At 39.6% G+C, this 13,953-nt stretch overlaps 1 protein-coding gene across 4 annotated transcripts in view; it reads left to right on the top strand.

The window, feature by feature from the left end:
- Window positions 1-11,562, top strand: part of NCEH1 (neutral cholesterol ester hydrolase 1) — a 63,156-nt gene extending 51,594 nt beyond the window's left edge. For all 4 annotated transcript variants that reach the window (XM_004270538.4, XM_049709795.1, XM_033429509.2 and 1 more), the window contains 2 exons: window positions 6,982-7,153; window positions 8,612-11,562. In XM_004270538.4, coding sequence (XP_004270586.1) covers window positions 6,982-7,153; window positions 8,612-9,229 — 790 coding nt within the window. In that variant the 3' untranslated portion in view covers window positions 9,230-11,562. The remainder of the gene's footprint in view (window positions 1-6,981; window positions 7,154-8,611) is intronic.
- Window positions 11,563-13,953: the final 2,391 nt, after the last annotated feature.

The raw sequence follows: 13,953 nt of genomic DNA, 5'->3' as shown, positions 1-13,953 counted from the left end.
TGTGGGCTCTGTAGTTTGCTGCCCGTGGCCTCTCTAGTTGAGGCGTGTGGGCAAAGTAGTTGTGGCGTGCAGGCTTAGTTGCCCCGCAGCATGTGGGATCTTAGTTCCCCGACCAGGGATCGAACCCATGTCCCCTGCATTGGAAGGCTGATTCTTTACCACTGGACCACCAGGGAAGTCCCTAATTTCTTTTTTTTTAAATTTATTTATTTTATTTATTTATTTTTGGCTGTGTTGGGTCTTCGTTGCTGCACGTGGGCTTTCTCTAGTTGAGGCGAGCGGGGACTACTCTTTGTTGCGGTGCTCGGGCTTCTTATTGCGGTGGCTTCTCTTGTTTTGGAGCATGGGCTCTAGGTGCACAGGCTTCAGTAGTTGTGTCACATGGGCTCAGTAGTTGTGGCTCGCGGGCTGTAGAGCGCAGGCTCAGTAGCTGTGGCGCACAGGCTTAGTTGCTCCGTGGCATGTGGGATCTTCCTGAAGCAGGGCTTGAACCCATGTCCCCTGCATTGGCAGGCGAATTCTTAACCACTGTGCCAGCAGGGAAGCCCCCTAATTTCTTTTTTTTAAAGATAAAATGCTAATGTACAGCATGGGGAGTATAGTCAGTAATATTGTATTAACTATGTATGGTGACAAATGGTAACGACTTATTGTGGCAATCATGTCATAATGTAACATAGTGCCATAGATCATGGCACTATGTTGTGCCCCTGAAACTAATATAATATTGTATGGCAATTATACTTCAATTACAAAAAGATAAAATGTGAGATAATAACAAAGTAGGCATGTCAGATATTATTAAATTCTACAAGGCATTTACATTGCTTTTTTTGGCTGTCAAAAATGGTTTCAAGTTGTGTTTTGCTTTTAACTAAGTCTGTACGACAGTAAAACTCTATTTTGTGTCAGTGGAGACCTATTCCCATCCACCAAATATCAGGCGGCACTATGCACAGAGAACTTAAAACTTGACAGAGCTGTAAAGAAGAACGTTGCTCACATAGACAGAATAGAAGCTGGACCACGTATCTTAGTCTGCTGCTTAAGCAACGGGACTTTTATGACTGTGTCCTGCTCATCCATAAAATTAGATGAGTACAACCTGACAAACTCACAGAGCTTCTAGAGGCACAATACAACACACATCTCGATAAATAGTTGTTCAAACAAGATACTCTGGAAGACACGAGCCACGGTGACCTAGCTGTGACTCTCCCTCTGCTCCTTTTCCTTCTCTTCTTCCCAGACCAGCACGCAGAAATCCTCATGCCTCACCCCAACCTGGGCAGCCCTGAGAGATGGGCAGACTGAATTCCTCAGGGTTCCCCTCCAAGAAAGGGAAAATTTGTCCAAAACTTTCCTTTTACTCAGTCCAGGCTACCTTATTAGCAAACCCAAAGGCCAGTGTTACAAATAATTTATTAATGCTACAGAAAGATAATATTGAGGCTTCTTTTAAGAAGTAGGTTGTTTTAGTTCCTTCACTATCGTTAACTAATGAGTATCCTTTTTAGACATATTAAGCTAATGTCTTCTTGGCTCTGTTTTCTATTAACATTAAAAAAAAAAATCTACTGGTTTCTCTCTTGTGGTTTAGGTCTTTTAGAATTTGGGGGGAGGGGGGCTTGGAGCTGTACAGAAAGCCTGTGCTGCACACTGCAGCGAGGTTGGGAAGCCTAGTTCCGCCCACACCTGAGCCCAGAGCTCTGTTCAGCTTCTGAAATCACACAGAGAAAGGAGGTCCGACGGACATGGACCCAAGCCTGCTTGGGATTCTGTAGCCACCTGAGGGAATGTTTGGCTCTCTATTCCCCCTTGAGCTTAAAGGCGAGGTTTATATCTGAATTGGGGAGGGGAGGCCTGGGGAGCTCCCTGCCGTGTCCATAGAGACGTCTCAGGAAGTCTTAACTCATAAACAGCGTCAGAGCATCATATCATTTACACGGATCACAATTCTAGGTTCAATCAGTCCTAGGATTTTGGTGACACATCCTGACATCTGTCAGTTCTTTTGAATGTACTTATTATCCATTCAGCCAAGCCTTTGTTAAGCTGGGCTCTGCCTTGCTGAATGACTGGTAGTCAAAGCTATTTCGAGAGCCAATTTAGAGAGTAGAAACAGAAAGGAAGACCCTTCCTCAATCTTTATGCACAAACCTCATTGCACAAATGGAAAGAGAAACAATTATCCATTCACAGTCTTTCCACTTTTATGTAATTTTATTATATATTCTTTTAATGGAAAGGAAGCTTCTATCTATTAGAGGAATAAATAGATTCTTCCCCTGGAGTTGTCCCTCTCAAATAACACAATATGACTGTAATTGTTGATTTGCTTCAGATAACCCCTACTGATATGGGTTCTTTAAGACTGAGGAGAATGTTAACCTTTTTATGTTCTCAAGATGAATCTACTGAGCTCTTCTTGGGAGACAGTGAAAAAGGAAAAGAAAAAACAAAAGAAGGCCAAAATGGAATGTGATTTTATCTCACTCCTGAATCAAATAGGAGTATAATTTCATTCCGGAATATCACATGTACCTTTCACCTAACTGGCACTACGTGAAGAGAACTCAGTGTCCTTGCCCGCTGCAGAAGACTGTCTCAGTGTTTCCAGGCTAGGTTATTTTGAGGGAGAATGCACTTTACAGCACTCTTTAGAACACTAGTATTATTCAGGGCTTCCACATCCATAGTCTTGGAAGCAGCTCACATTTTCCTTCAACTCTGGGCTGTGTATCTGCCTTTGACTTAAGGAAGAATTTGTCAGTCTTTCTGAGCATTGCTCCATCTCCCTGGTCACTAACAAAGTAGATAATAAAGTAATAGGTTGTAGAAATGGTGCTGCTTATTTCAGGTGGGTATACATCGAACTCTAGTACATAGCTGTGTGACTTTCCATCTACTCCTAGAGGAAGTTGACATGTCTGTTATGACCTATTGTAAGAGAGACTTTGAGGGCTTCAAGAAAGGAGAGTTACTTTTGGCTGGGCTCTTAGAAGATTTCATGGAGGAAGTGGCATTTGAGATGAGACTTAAAGAATGGCAACATTTGATGAGGAATTGCTGGGGGAAGGGCATAGGGGATGGAGAGAAGGACCAATGCATTGGGAACAGGAACAGGGAGTTGTGTTCAGAAGAGAGTGACAGTATGGTTGGATTCAGTAATATTTCTAAACCCCGGCTGCACATTAGAATTACTTGGGGGAATTTTCCTTCAAATATAGTTATGCTGGGCCCCACCTCAGATCAAATAAATTGGAATGTTTTGTAGAGGAGCTCAAACCTCAGTGTTTTATTATAAAGTTCCCAAGATTATCCTATGGTGCATTTAGAGTTGAGAAACTCTCAGCTATGCAGAGCATACAGGCAGGCAGTCCTTGGAGATGTGCCCAAAGAGTAGGTGGGTTAGGAACAATTTCTTTTTTTAAATGTTTTTTAAAGGCATATAGCTTATTACTTTTCCCACCATAAGAGTATGTAATAAAATATGACATATTTTATATGTAAAAAGTATAAAATAAATCTCTAAAATTTTGTTTGGGACAAATAAAAATATCTTATTAAAGATGTACCATGTGCCAGGTACTCTGCCAGGTGGTTTGTTTTGAGAATATTGCAAAAACATTGAAATCATGAGAGAAGTTATGGGATGTCAGAAATCTACAGTTTTGAGAACTTACTGCTTTGGTGAGGTAATGAAAACACACACACATACATTTAAAGGCTGTGGGTTTAGAAGAATGAGAATATTTTAAAAGGGGGCGGCATGTGGATTTTGAAGTCAGTTGTGAATTCAGATCACAGCTTTGCCACTTACTAGCTGTTGTAGACTAGTTATGCATCCCCCTTGAACCTCATGTTTTCATCCTTAAACCCACAGGTTTGCTCTGAGATTTGAGTACCTGGTGAATACCTGGTGAGGTACCTCACCTAGCAGGAAAAAGATAGTTTTTATAGAGTGTACATATTTATTAAATTGAGTAAACCTCATTCCTGAATTTACACCAAATTTTGTTCTTCTAGTGGGAGGCACCTGCACTAATAGGTAGGTAGAAGCTGACACTGCAGAGTCATGTATCCTGCACTGAGCTGGGCAAATTGAGACTACGTGCCACAAATTCATCAGGTGCTTTCACTCAAGATCTACAATTTAAAAAAAGGCAGAATCCTCTTTCAGTATTTCGCAGGGACACAGCCTTGAACAAAAGCATCAGATAAATGTATTTATGCATGCTTTCTTTGACTACACCACTCATAAATCACCTCCTTACTCTCAGTTTTCTGTGTCTATAATGATATTACAGAACCTTCGTGATACTTCTCAGGTCAATTTCAAGCTCCTTTGAAGGCTCATCTTAAAAATATCTAGGGCTTCCCTGGTGGCGCAGTGGTTGAGAGTCCGCCTGCCGATGCAGGGGACATGGGTTCGTGCCCCGGTCTGGGAAGATCCCACATGCCGTGGAGGGGCTGGGCCCATGAGCCATGGCCGCTGAGCCTGTGCGTCCGGAGCCTGTGCTCCGCAACGGGAGAAGCCACAACAGTGAGAGGCCCACGTACCGTAAAAAAAAAAAAAAAAAAAAAAAAAAAAAATCTACTTTCACTACATCCTTCAGTCCATGAAAATAGTATCCCTTCTTAATGTATAAAACTAGAGAATGTTTCCAGAATGAACAAAGATAAGGGGAGGAGGGCTTAGGAGATAGATCTTCAAGGGCACCAGAAGGACTAGGATGTTTACTCTGTTATCTGAGCCAGTTATTAATCAACTCATAAGATTTGAAGTAGTAGCATATGTTTTAGATTACCAGTTCCTCTTTTTTTTTTTTTTTTTTGCAGTACACGGGCCTCTCACTGTTGTGGCCTCTCCCATTGCGGAGTTCCTCTTGATTCAAAGTCATTAAGACCTTTTGTGAAACAACATCTCAAAATTTGATTCACATATGTGTTCTAGCAAAATATGTTCTGACCTCTTGGGCCACTAGGAAGATAGTCTATCATGCTATCTGGAATCTTCCTGAGACAAAATAGCCTTTATTTTCACACCTTGAGTCATAAAGTGCATTTGTTCTTATTTCATTGAAAGAATTAAGAATTCAGCTTGGTAATATTGAAAGTAACAAATTGAGACCTCATCCCAGAACTGAGGGTAAATAGAATCATATGAGATGACTCCACCTATTGGACAAAATGGTGTACTCCTACTCCTTTTACCCATTATTAATGAATGAAATAAAGTAGCAGCAGCTTCACTAAGACATTGTGAAAGTCAGCTGGAGAAAAAATATTTCAGATGATTACTTGATCATCACAGATGGAAAAAAAAAAGAAATTAGAAAACTTATTTTATCTGTTATAGGGCAACCACTAAGGGACTGTCTTATTGCATTTTGTGTTTTAAAAATGTAGTCATTCCTGAAAGAGCAGATCTACATTCACTACTTATCAAAGTATTTCACAAATATTTGTCGATTTGATTGTATCTGCACAGAATGTCAAGTTTTTTTTTTGGCTGCGCTGTGCAGGTTTTGGGATCTTAGTTCCCTAACCAGAGATCAAACCCGTGCCGCCTGCAGTGGAAGCACGGCATCCTAACCACCGGACCGCCAGGGAATTCCCAGAATGTGAAGATATTTAATTAACTATCTGGAATTTAGATGGGGGAAATGAATGACCTTATATAGAGTAGTATAGAAAAAACTAGTTTCTGAGAATAAATATGCTCATTACAAATTGGAAATCAAAAGACTTGAGTACTAGCTGACTATTATTAGGTTTTAATTAATTAGTTCCTGTCCTACCTTGTTTTGATTTGTGTTTGGCTTATTTTACAAATCAAGTAGTTTTTCTATGCCTCAGTTTCTTCACTTGCAAAATGAAGGTATGTTAATACTCAGAAAAGTTTTACTAGAGGCATGATTGTGTGCTCAGCACATTGATAGATATACACTGGAAACCATAGTCCCTGATATCGGAGAACACACTCTTAAGAGGAAATACGGAAAGAAATCATGTTACTATGAGGCAATATGAACAATATACCCCAGCACATAGAAGTATCAAGGAATGGTAGCCAGCTGAGCCCCAGAAGCAAGTGGAGTTGTAGTCAAGGAGAGCTTCCTGGAGAAGGCAAACCCTCAAGGAAAGCTTAAAGGATGAGTGAGAAGTAAGGAGTGTGGAGGATGAGAGGGCACCTCAAGCCGAGACTACCAATGGATTTGTAAGGTGATATTATATATAGGTGGGGCGTTTGACAAAACCGGGGCTCTTGGGGCTCTTAAGGGAATCTGAATCCTACTAAGTGTACAGAGCAGGATCCCAGAGGGACTCTAATCTTGCAACGTGGGGCAGTAGGAGAAGCCCCAGAAGTGTCCCAGCAGGCCTGCCATGGGCCATCTGGAAACTTGGTTTCCCTTTTGCTGGTTGACAGCTGACGTTTTAGTTCCAGCCTTCCAGAGAGCAGATACATTGCTTGGGTTTAATGTCGGGCTGGCATGACCTCTTCGATGGAGTACAGTTTTACTATATTTATCAAGTAAATTATGAAGAATACCATATGCACTCATTAAACTGGAGACCAATGAAGTGGTTAGTGCTGTCGAGTCACCTTCTAACCCAGAGGTGGTGTGAACGGAACACTGACTTCCAGAAATAAAATTCCAGAATCTTTTGTGGGTCTATCTATATTTTAATAATCAACATCTGCCTTTTACTTCAAAGTTTTGTTTTTGCCTTGGTGGTGGTTGTAGGTTTTTGTTTTTGTTTATTTTGTTTGGTGGCCCACAGTAAAAATTACTATGACAAAATCATGACTTTTTAAAAGTATTTGAATTGCAAGAAAATGGTTTGTTTTTATATTTATTATAATTCCTTACCTGTTTGTTTCTGGCTTCAAAACAACCAGTTTCCCTTTAAACTTTAAATGGCCTCTGAAGACTTGGTGAAGTCCTTAAATGAATACAACTTTTGTCTTCACAGATACAGACTAGTTCCAAAGGTTTATTTTCCTGAGCAAATTCATGATGTTATACGTGCCACAAAGTACTTCCTGCAGCCAGAAGTCTTACACAAGTATTCAGTTGACCCAGGCAGAATCGGCGTTTCTGGTGACAGTGCTGGTGGGAATTTGGCGGCTGCCCTGGGCCAACAGGTAACAGAGAGCCCTGAGGTGCTGGTGGAAGGAGAGCATGTGATAATGTTCAACAGATCGTCCACTAGGCATGGCAAAGGCCTAGCTGGGTGGGCTGGTCACTTGGGGGCCAAGTAATTCAGATGACTGCACTTGGCAAGCTCTCAGAGATCTTTTGAAGTAGGAAGAGGGGTCATTGAAAGAATTGTAATCTCTGAGTCCTTGGAAGGGCCCTGTTTACAATTAAGGTGAGTAATGTGAGAGGAGGGCTAACATTTTAGAGGGCTCCCTTACTCCTCAGGGATATGCATGGAAATTAAGTATCTTCTGCTCCTTTTCCATGTTGGACTTGCAAAACAAGATAATTTTGCTTAAATTCCAGTTGCTAAGGTTGTTTCCTTAAACTTTGAGCCAAATTAAAAAATTTAAAAGTGTTTCCCAAAGGTTTTTTTTTTTAATATAAAAGAAAGAGTTAAATGGTTCATCCACTTTAAATGTTACAATACAAGTTAGTCTGAGCTTTAGCTGGTTAAATTCTTTGAAAACTGTCTAGCTCTAGTAGCATCTCCAATTTTGGGCAGCTGTGTAGACTCAAAGATAAGTACATTTTCTTCCTTTTCTGGGTTAAATAATTTAAGAATAGCATCTCTGTCTTCTTACCTCCAAATTTCTTTTGGCATTCTCAGATAGCATCTGCCTTTTCATTTGTGTCATGTCCTGATTTCTTCTCTTTTGCTATAAATAAAGAACTTTGTCCTCCGCTTGGCATTGGTGGGTTTGCTATCCACACGTCCAAAGCGGTAAGAAGAAAGTCCTGGTACAGTGGGGAGAGCCTCATGGGCTTTAAAACTGGCCACAACCAGGATGGAATCCAGGCCCCGCTGTGAGAGCTGTGGGGCTTTGGCAAGTCCTCTCACCTCTCTGAGCCTCAGGAAAATGAGGCTCATGCCATTTGATTGCAGGGCTGTTTCCAGGATTTAGTGATATGACGTATATACAGTTCTTGGCACACATTAATAATACTATTAACTGATCATTTCCTCCTGCTTTTACAGAGCAGTTGCATCTTCCCTTGGGATGGGTTCTAAAGCGCAGTGTGAAACAAAATTGTATGGCTAACGTTACCTTGAAGATTGTTTAGCTGCTCGTGAAACACAGTGACCTAGTTAGCTGCCTTTTAGATGGGGGTTTAAGTACCTAAGAGATCATGTACCTTTGAAGTGTTCACTCAGAACTATGAGTTTCAAACATCACACCTTTCTCAGTAAATATCCAGCAGCTTGAAGGGTGCTGGTAGTGGTGGCGATGCGGAAGTATTTATTTTTTAAACTACATTCCTTAATACCATGCCTGGTAGAAATGTAACACTTATACCCCTTTGATTGAGTCAAGGTAAAGCACTGGGCTACTTTAAAAGGTATGGTTTCTGTAAAAGAAGCCATTCAAAATGAAATAATGTGTTCGCTTTTTCTTCTCCAGTTTAATCAAGATGCCAACCTAAAAAACAAGCTCAAAGTGCAAGCTTTAATTTATCCAGTTCTTCAAGCTTTAGATTTTAACACACCCTCTTATCAGCAAAATGTGAACACCCCCATCCTGCCCCGTTATGTCATGGTGAAGTACTGGGTGGACTACTTCCACGGCAACTATGACTTTGTCCAGGCAATGATAGTTAACAATCACACTTCACTTGATGTGGAAGAGGCTGCTGCCCTCAGGGCCCATCTAAACTGGACATCCCTCTTGCCCGCATCCATCACAAAGAACTACAAGCCTGTCATGCAGACCACCGGCAACACCAGGATCGTCCAGGAGATCCCTCAGCTGCTGGATGCCCGCTCAGCCCCACTCATCGCAGACCAGAAAGTCCTGCGGCACCTCCCAAAGACCTATATTCTAACCTGTGAGCACGACATCCTAAGAGACGATGGAATCATGTATGCAAAGCGTTTGGAGAGTGCAGGTGTGGAGGTGACCCTTGATCACTTTGAGGATGGCTTCCATGGATGCATGATTTTCACCAGCTGGCCTACCAACTTCTCAGTGGGAATTCGGACTAGGAATAGTTACATCAAGTGGCTGGATCAAAACCTGTAAAGGCGTGAAATTTCTAAAAGGCTTGAGCCCCTCTTGATTTCCTGCACCTGCTCTGGAAAGACATTCACTCTTTAGGTGACTAATTTCCCCTCGTTACTTGAGTTATGGAATCTCTATTCCCTGCAGACTTTATGTTAATTTAATTTTAAAAAATGCTTTTGAGTAACATAAGTGCAAAAACATCTGAATCTGGTTCTCTAAGTGAGCCAGTCTCTCTGTTCTTGTTTTAACCAAATTTCTACTAACACCCACAGCTGCAGAAAGCAGGGCTAGGAGCTGGAAATAGCTTTGGGTCTTGCCTCCGTCAAGAAGTTCTTTGTGAAGAAATTCTACCAGCTGCGGATGACTTTTAATGAGTAAAAAGAAAATGTGGGCTCTTCAACTTGCTAGAGTTTACTTTGAATTAAGAACAGTGTTAAATGTGTTCACTTCAAGGTCAGTGCTGGCTACCAAGTGCCCTCTGTTCTTTATGGATGGATGGCTTTGTTTCCTGTGGGAATTTTGGCAGAGCTGTTCTAGCAAGGACAAGTTTCTCAAATGACTTTCCTCCTTTAGAGTGTTAATTTTATGTGATAGCTGTCTCTAAGTCCAGTTGGATTATGATAATACTTGAAAGTTACTTTCTACCACTATTATTAGAAAATATGAGGTTGCATGCACTGGATACCTGTACATCATTAAGTTTTTTGGTTATGCTTCTCCCTGGTGGAGATCTTTTGGGAGCGGATTAATTTAGATTTAGAATAAATTTTCCTTTACAGAACAAGTAAAAACAGACAAATGAACCAACCTATTGTTTTCATAATGAATACTTCTCACATAAATTACCAAGAGTGGTGTGTATATATTTGGCATAGTCAGAAAAGAAGATACATTTAATATTAAAATTATGAAAAATACCTTTAGAGGGTCTAGTTTATTCTTGAAAACTCAACTTTTTCACTTACATGGCTTTAAAATGGGGCTATTTTGGTATATATAATGTACTGTATTGTTTATTTTTTTAAGTTATTTAATGTTAATATATATAGCTAGACAAGATTTTTCAGAATAAAGTCAGTAATGAATATTAAAAATAATGATTTTTTAAAAAAACTACCTTAGGGTTTAAAAAAACAACTTTAGAATTATATCCACATGTAATTTTATGGAAAGAGGTAAAATACCTATTAATATTACTATATATAAGGCCTAAATATTTTGATGTTTATATGCATATACAAATCACAATAATTAGAAACTATGACTACACCTAGTAAAGTCATCTAAGTTTATAGTTCAATAGCTTAGACAAGACACACATTGGTCATTTCTGCTCTCTGTGGTCGGAGGAAATACTTCCTACTCTTCTGGGTGACACCCTTCATTATCGCCTTCCAAGTAGGTCTAAAGTTACAATAGACCAGGCTTAATTTCATGTGAAGCCTTCACTGCCTGTGGGACATCTTTGGCATAGAAGGAAACTCCAATTCTGATTTGACTTGTGTACCTTCGCCCTCCTTCCTGCCACTCTTCGTACTGCTGCAATCTGTGCTACTTTCAGGGACTGCAGAGAGCAACTACACAGCCAAGTCATGATACAATAAATTTATCAGTGGAAGGAAAGTAGAGCCTTTTCACTCATTTGAAAGATGGGTATTTCCTACTTATGAGGATGAAATAACAAATGAATATATATGTGAAAGTGACTTGCACTATATCCCACTTCAGACCTTTCTTGAAGGTCTTCCTTGAAATTTTCCTTGGTATAATAATTGGGAATCATGATACACAAAAACCACTAGATACAAGAGAGGCTAAACCAACCAAAAATCTGAGTGCTAAGAATTCCTTTGGGAAGCATACAGAGTTTATATTGAAGATATTTTGGCTTGGAATCAGTTTATTTTGTTTTAATTTTTGTTCTTATAAAAAATGTTTATGCTCTGCAGATTGATTTTTTTTAAGTGTTATGGCTTTGTTTTGTTTTCCTATTTTAAGAAAAAAAGGATAGTCTTTTTACAATATTGTTGTTGTTTGTGAAATGTGACCATAAATATATGAAGAAAAAATCTTGAAGTGCTACAAAATATAGTGAAGTGTAAATTAGTTACTGTTTTATCATTGATTTGTGAGGAAGTTAAGACTGTTGCATATCTTGGTGGATATAATATTTTATGCATGACCTTTTAACCTTTGACTTTTTGCTTATTTCTCACTGCAAAGGGCAAGGCAGATTTTATGAAGGATTTTGGTAGCCAGTCAATTTTGTAAGATGAAAATCCACTGTGGAGGTAGGAAAGTATAAATCTGTTTCGATTCATGTTTGTAAATAAAATGTCTCCATCTGGAAATGTGCCTCTTTCACTTCCCCTCATCTCATTTTCTGGTTCCCCCTCTCTTTCTCTTGGTATCCTAGATCCCTAGCCACAATTCAGCCCAAATCTTCTGCCCCCTGGAGTCCTCCAGCTGCCTTTCAGTTACTGAGAGGTGACTCAGTGGCCTCTCTGATGACATCCATTTCATGTCTGGATACAGTATGTGCTGCTCGTACTGGAAACCTGCCTTGGACTGGCTAGAATATTCATAAAAGTTAGGCAGTTAGGCAGGCCATGAGACAATTTGGGGACTTTCCATACACATATTAGGAAGGGTTGATCACAGTGCAAATGAATTTGGATTTGAACTAGTTCAGGCAAAGAAGTACTGATACCACTGAAGGCAAGTTTTCACATTGACTCTGTCATTACAAGCAAAGCTAATAATTTCACGCTTGAGTTCATTATACTTAGTTCACTTCAATATCATAGGAATTTGCAAAACTTTTTTTTTCAAAGTAAATTGTTTGTGTTGGTTCTAAATGGTCACATATGTGTGGGTAAATTAGATTTTCCTATTCAATTAGAGTTATTTTCATCTTCTCCAGCAAAACCTCTGGTGTGTGGCTATATTTTGCTGAAGGGATCCACTAATGGTTCCAACAATTCTCCTTTAGGGCATTTAATATGTACTCTGTGTGTTTTAATATTGTTTTTTCTTGTGATTTTCATTCTTTTTTAATCCCCCATTTTTTTAAAAAAAACTAACATCTCTTATTTTCCAGTGGATCCCCTATTTAAACATCTAGAAGATACTGATATTAGCATCATATTCGCCAAATTTGAGATTGAAAATATAAATATGATTTCCAGTAGGCATACATGTATTGTTCAGCCCTGTCACTCAGCATTTTGTGTCATTAGAGAGAGAGGCTGGTGACATTTTGTGTCTTGTTAGAAATGTCCCTACCAGATTTTCTCACCACTGGTATTTCAGATTGAGAGCTCCATCTTCTCACATAGGCTGCCTACCCAGACTAGCTATTTGTTACTGTTTTTCTGTCGTAAGTGTAGAGTGGAGTTTTCCAGCTGCTACTTGACATGTGGTGTTGTAGTAGGTGGGCTGTAGAGGCAGATATGAGAATCCAGATGGCTCCTGTTAAGCCAGACATTAAAGAGTTGCAAACACGTAAAACAATGCCACACTTCTCACTCGTTTGTGTTTGGAAAATTTAGTGATTTTTTTCCACCATAGAATATAGCTTAAGGTAACATGTAATTAAGTACATGAATAACTGTGTTTACAATTTCTCAGTTTTAATTCCTAATACAGTAAACAGCAATAAAGTTCATATGAACAGAAGCTATTTGGGGTCCTCAATAATTTTTCAGAATGTAAGGTCCTGAGACCAAAACAGTCAAGAAGTGCTGTTGTACATCATCTATGGCAAGCCCTGTATTCTGTGCTAGGCTATATAGCCAGCCAACGCTGACCTTATCATCATGGGAGACACATGCCATATTTCTCTTACCTAATACTCTTCCCTCTACCCTGATGGCCTTTCTTTGCCCTTCCTTGTCTTCCTTTGCCAGCCTGCTCCAGGAAGCCCTTCCTAGCTCCTCCCTCCTCAGGATATTTAGGTGTCCCTCCTCTGGTCCCACATTGCACTCAACACATGGCATGTAATTGGCTATTAGTGGGTCTGACTCCCTCACAAGACGGTGGGATCCTTGATGTGGGGTCATGTCAGCATCACTTTTGTGACCCCAGTCCCTAACACAGTGCTTCTCACAGAATAATCACTCAATAAGTCTTTGCTGAACAAATGTTCTTATGTTGTTGCAATTAAAGCATAGTGTCCTTTTCAATGGCATGTAAAACTATGCCTGGTGCTATTGTATATATTTGCTTATTTTTATTCTTAAGACACAAATCTCTGTTTGTTTTGATTGTTTTCCCCCAGCAGATGTTTTCTTTCTACTCATGCATTAAAGACTTATTTGGTCAACAAATGAAATCCCGGAGCCCACAGAGCATTTTTAAAATTCAAGGCAACTGCCAGCAGAGGGCACTCTTGAAAGTAGAAGGCGTTAGACATCCTCCACGCTGCTGCTTATGTTTCACCTGGAATTTAAAAAGATTTCCCAACAGCTTATAAAAGGTAAATAAAAAGACATGCTATATTTAATCACAGAATAAATTAAACTGAGTATTTTTTTTAAAATAGAGAGACTTTAAAATCCTCATAAGTACCTAGAGAAAAAAAGACTGCATTTTCAAAACAAAGAAAAACAAACCTAAAAAGCACTCACATTGATTCTTTGTTAAAGCATGACTCACCTCTCTGCCCACCAAAGTGCTTTGTCTTTCTTTTTACATGTTCTTATTCAAGGTAGGTATTTGCCATCCATTTGGAAAAAGGCTGA

This window comes from Orcinus orca, chromosome 5, assembly GCF_937001465.1.
Source record: "Orcinus orca chromosome 5, mOrcOrc1.1, whole genome shotgun sequence".
In the NCBI taxonomy this organism is placed as follows: domain Eukaryota; kingdom Metazoa; phylum Chordata; class Mammalia; order Artiodactyla; family Delphinidae; genus Orcinus; species Orcinus orca.
The sequence above is the reverse complement of the archived record's forward strand: the minus strand, read 5'-3'. Positions and strand labels throughout refer to the sequence as shown.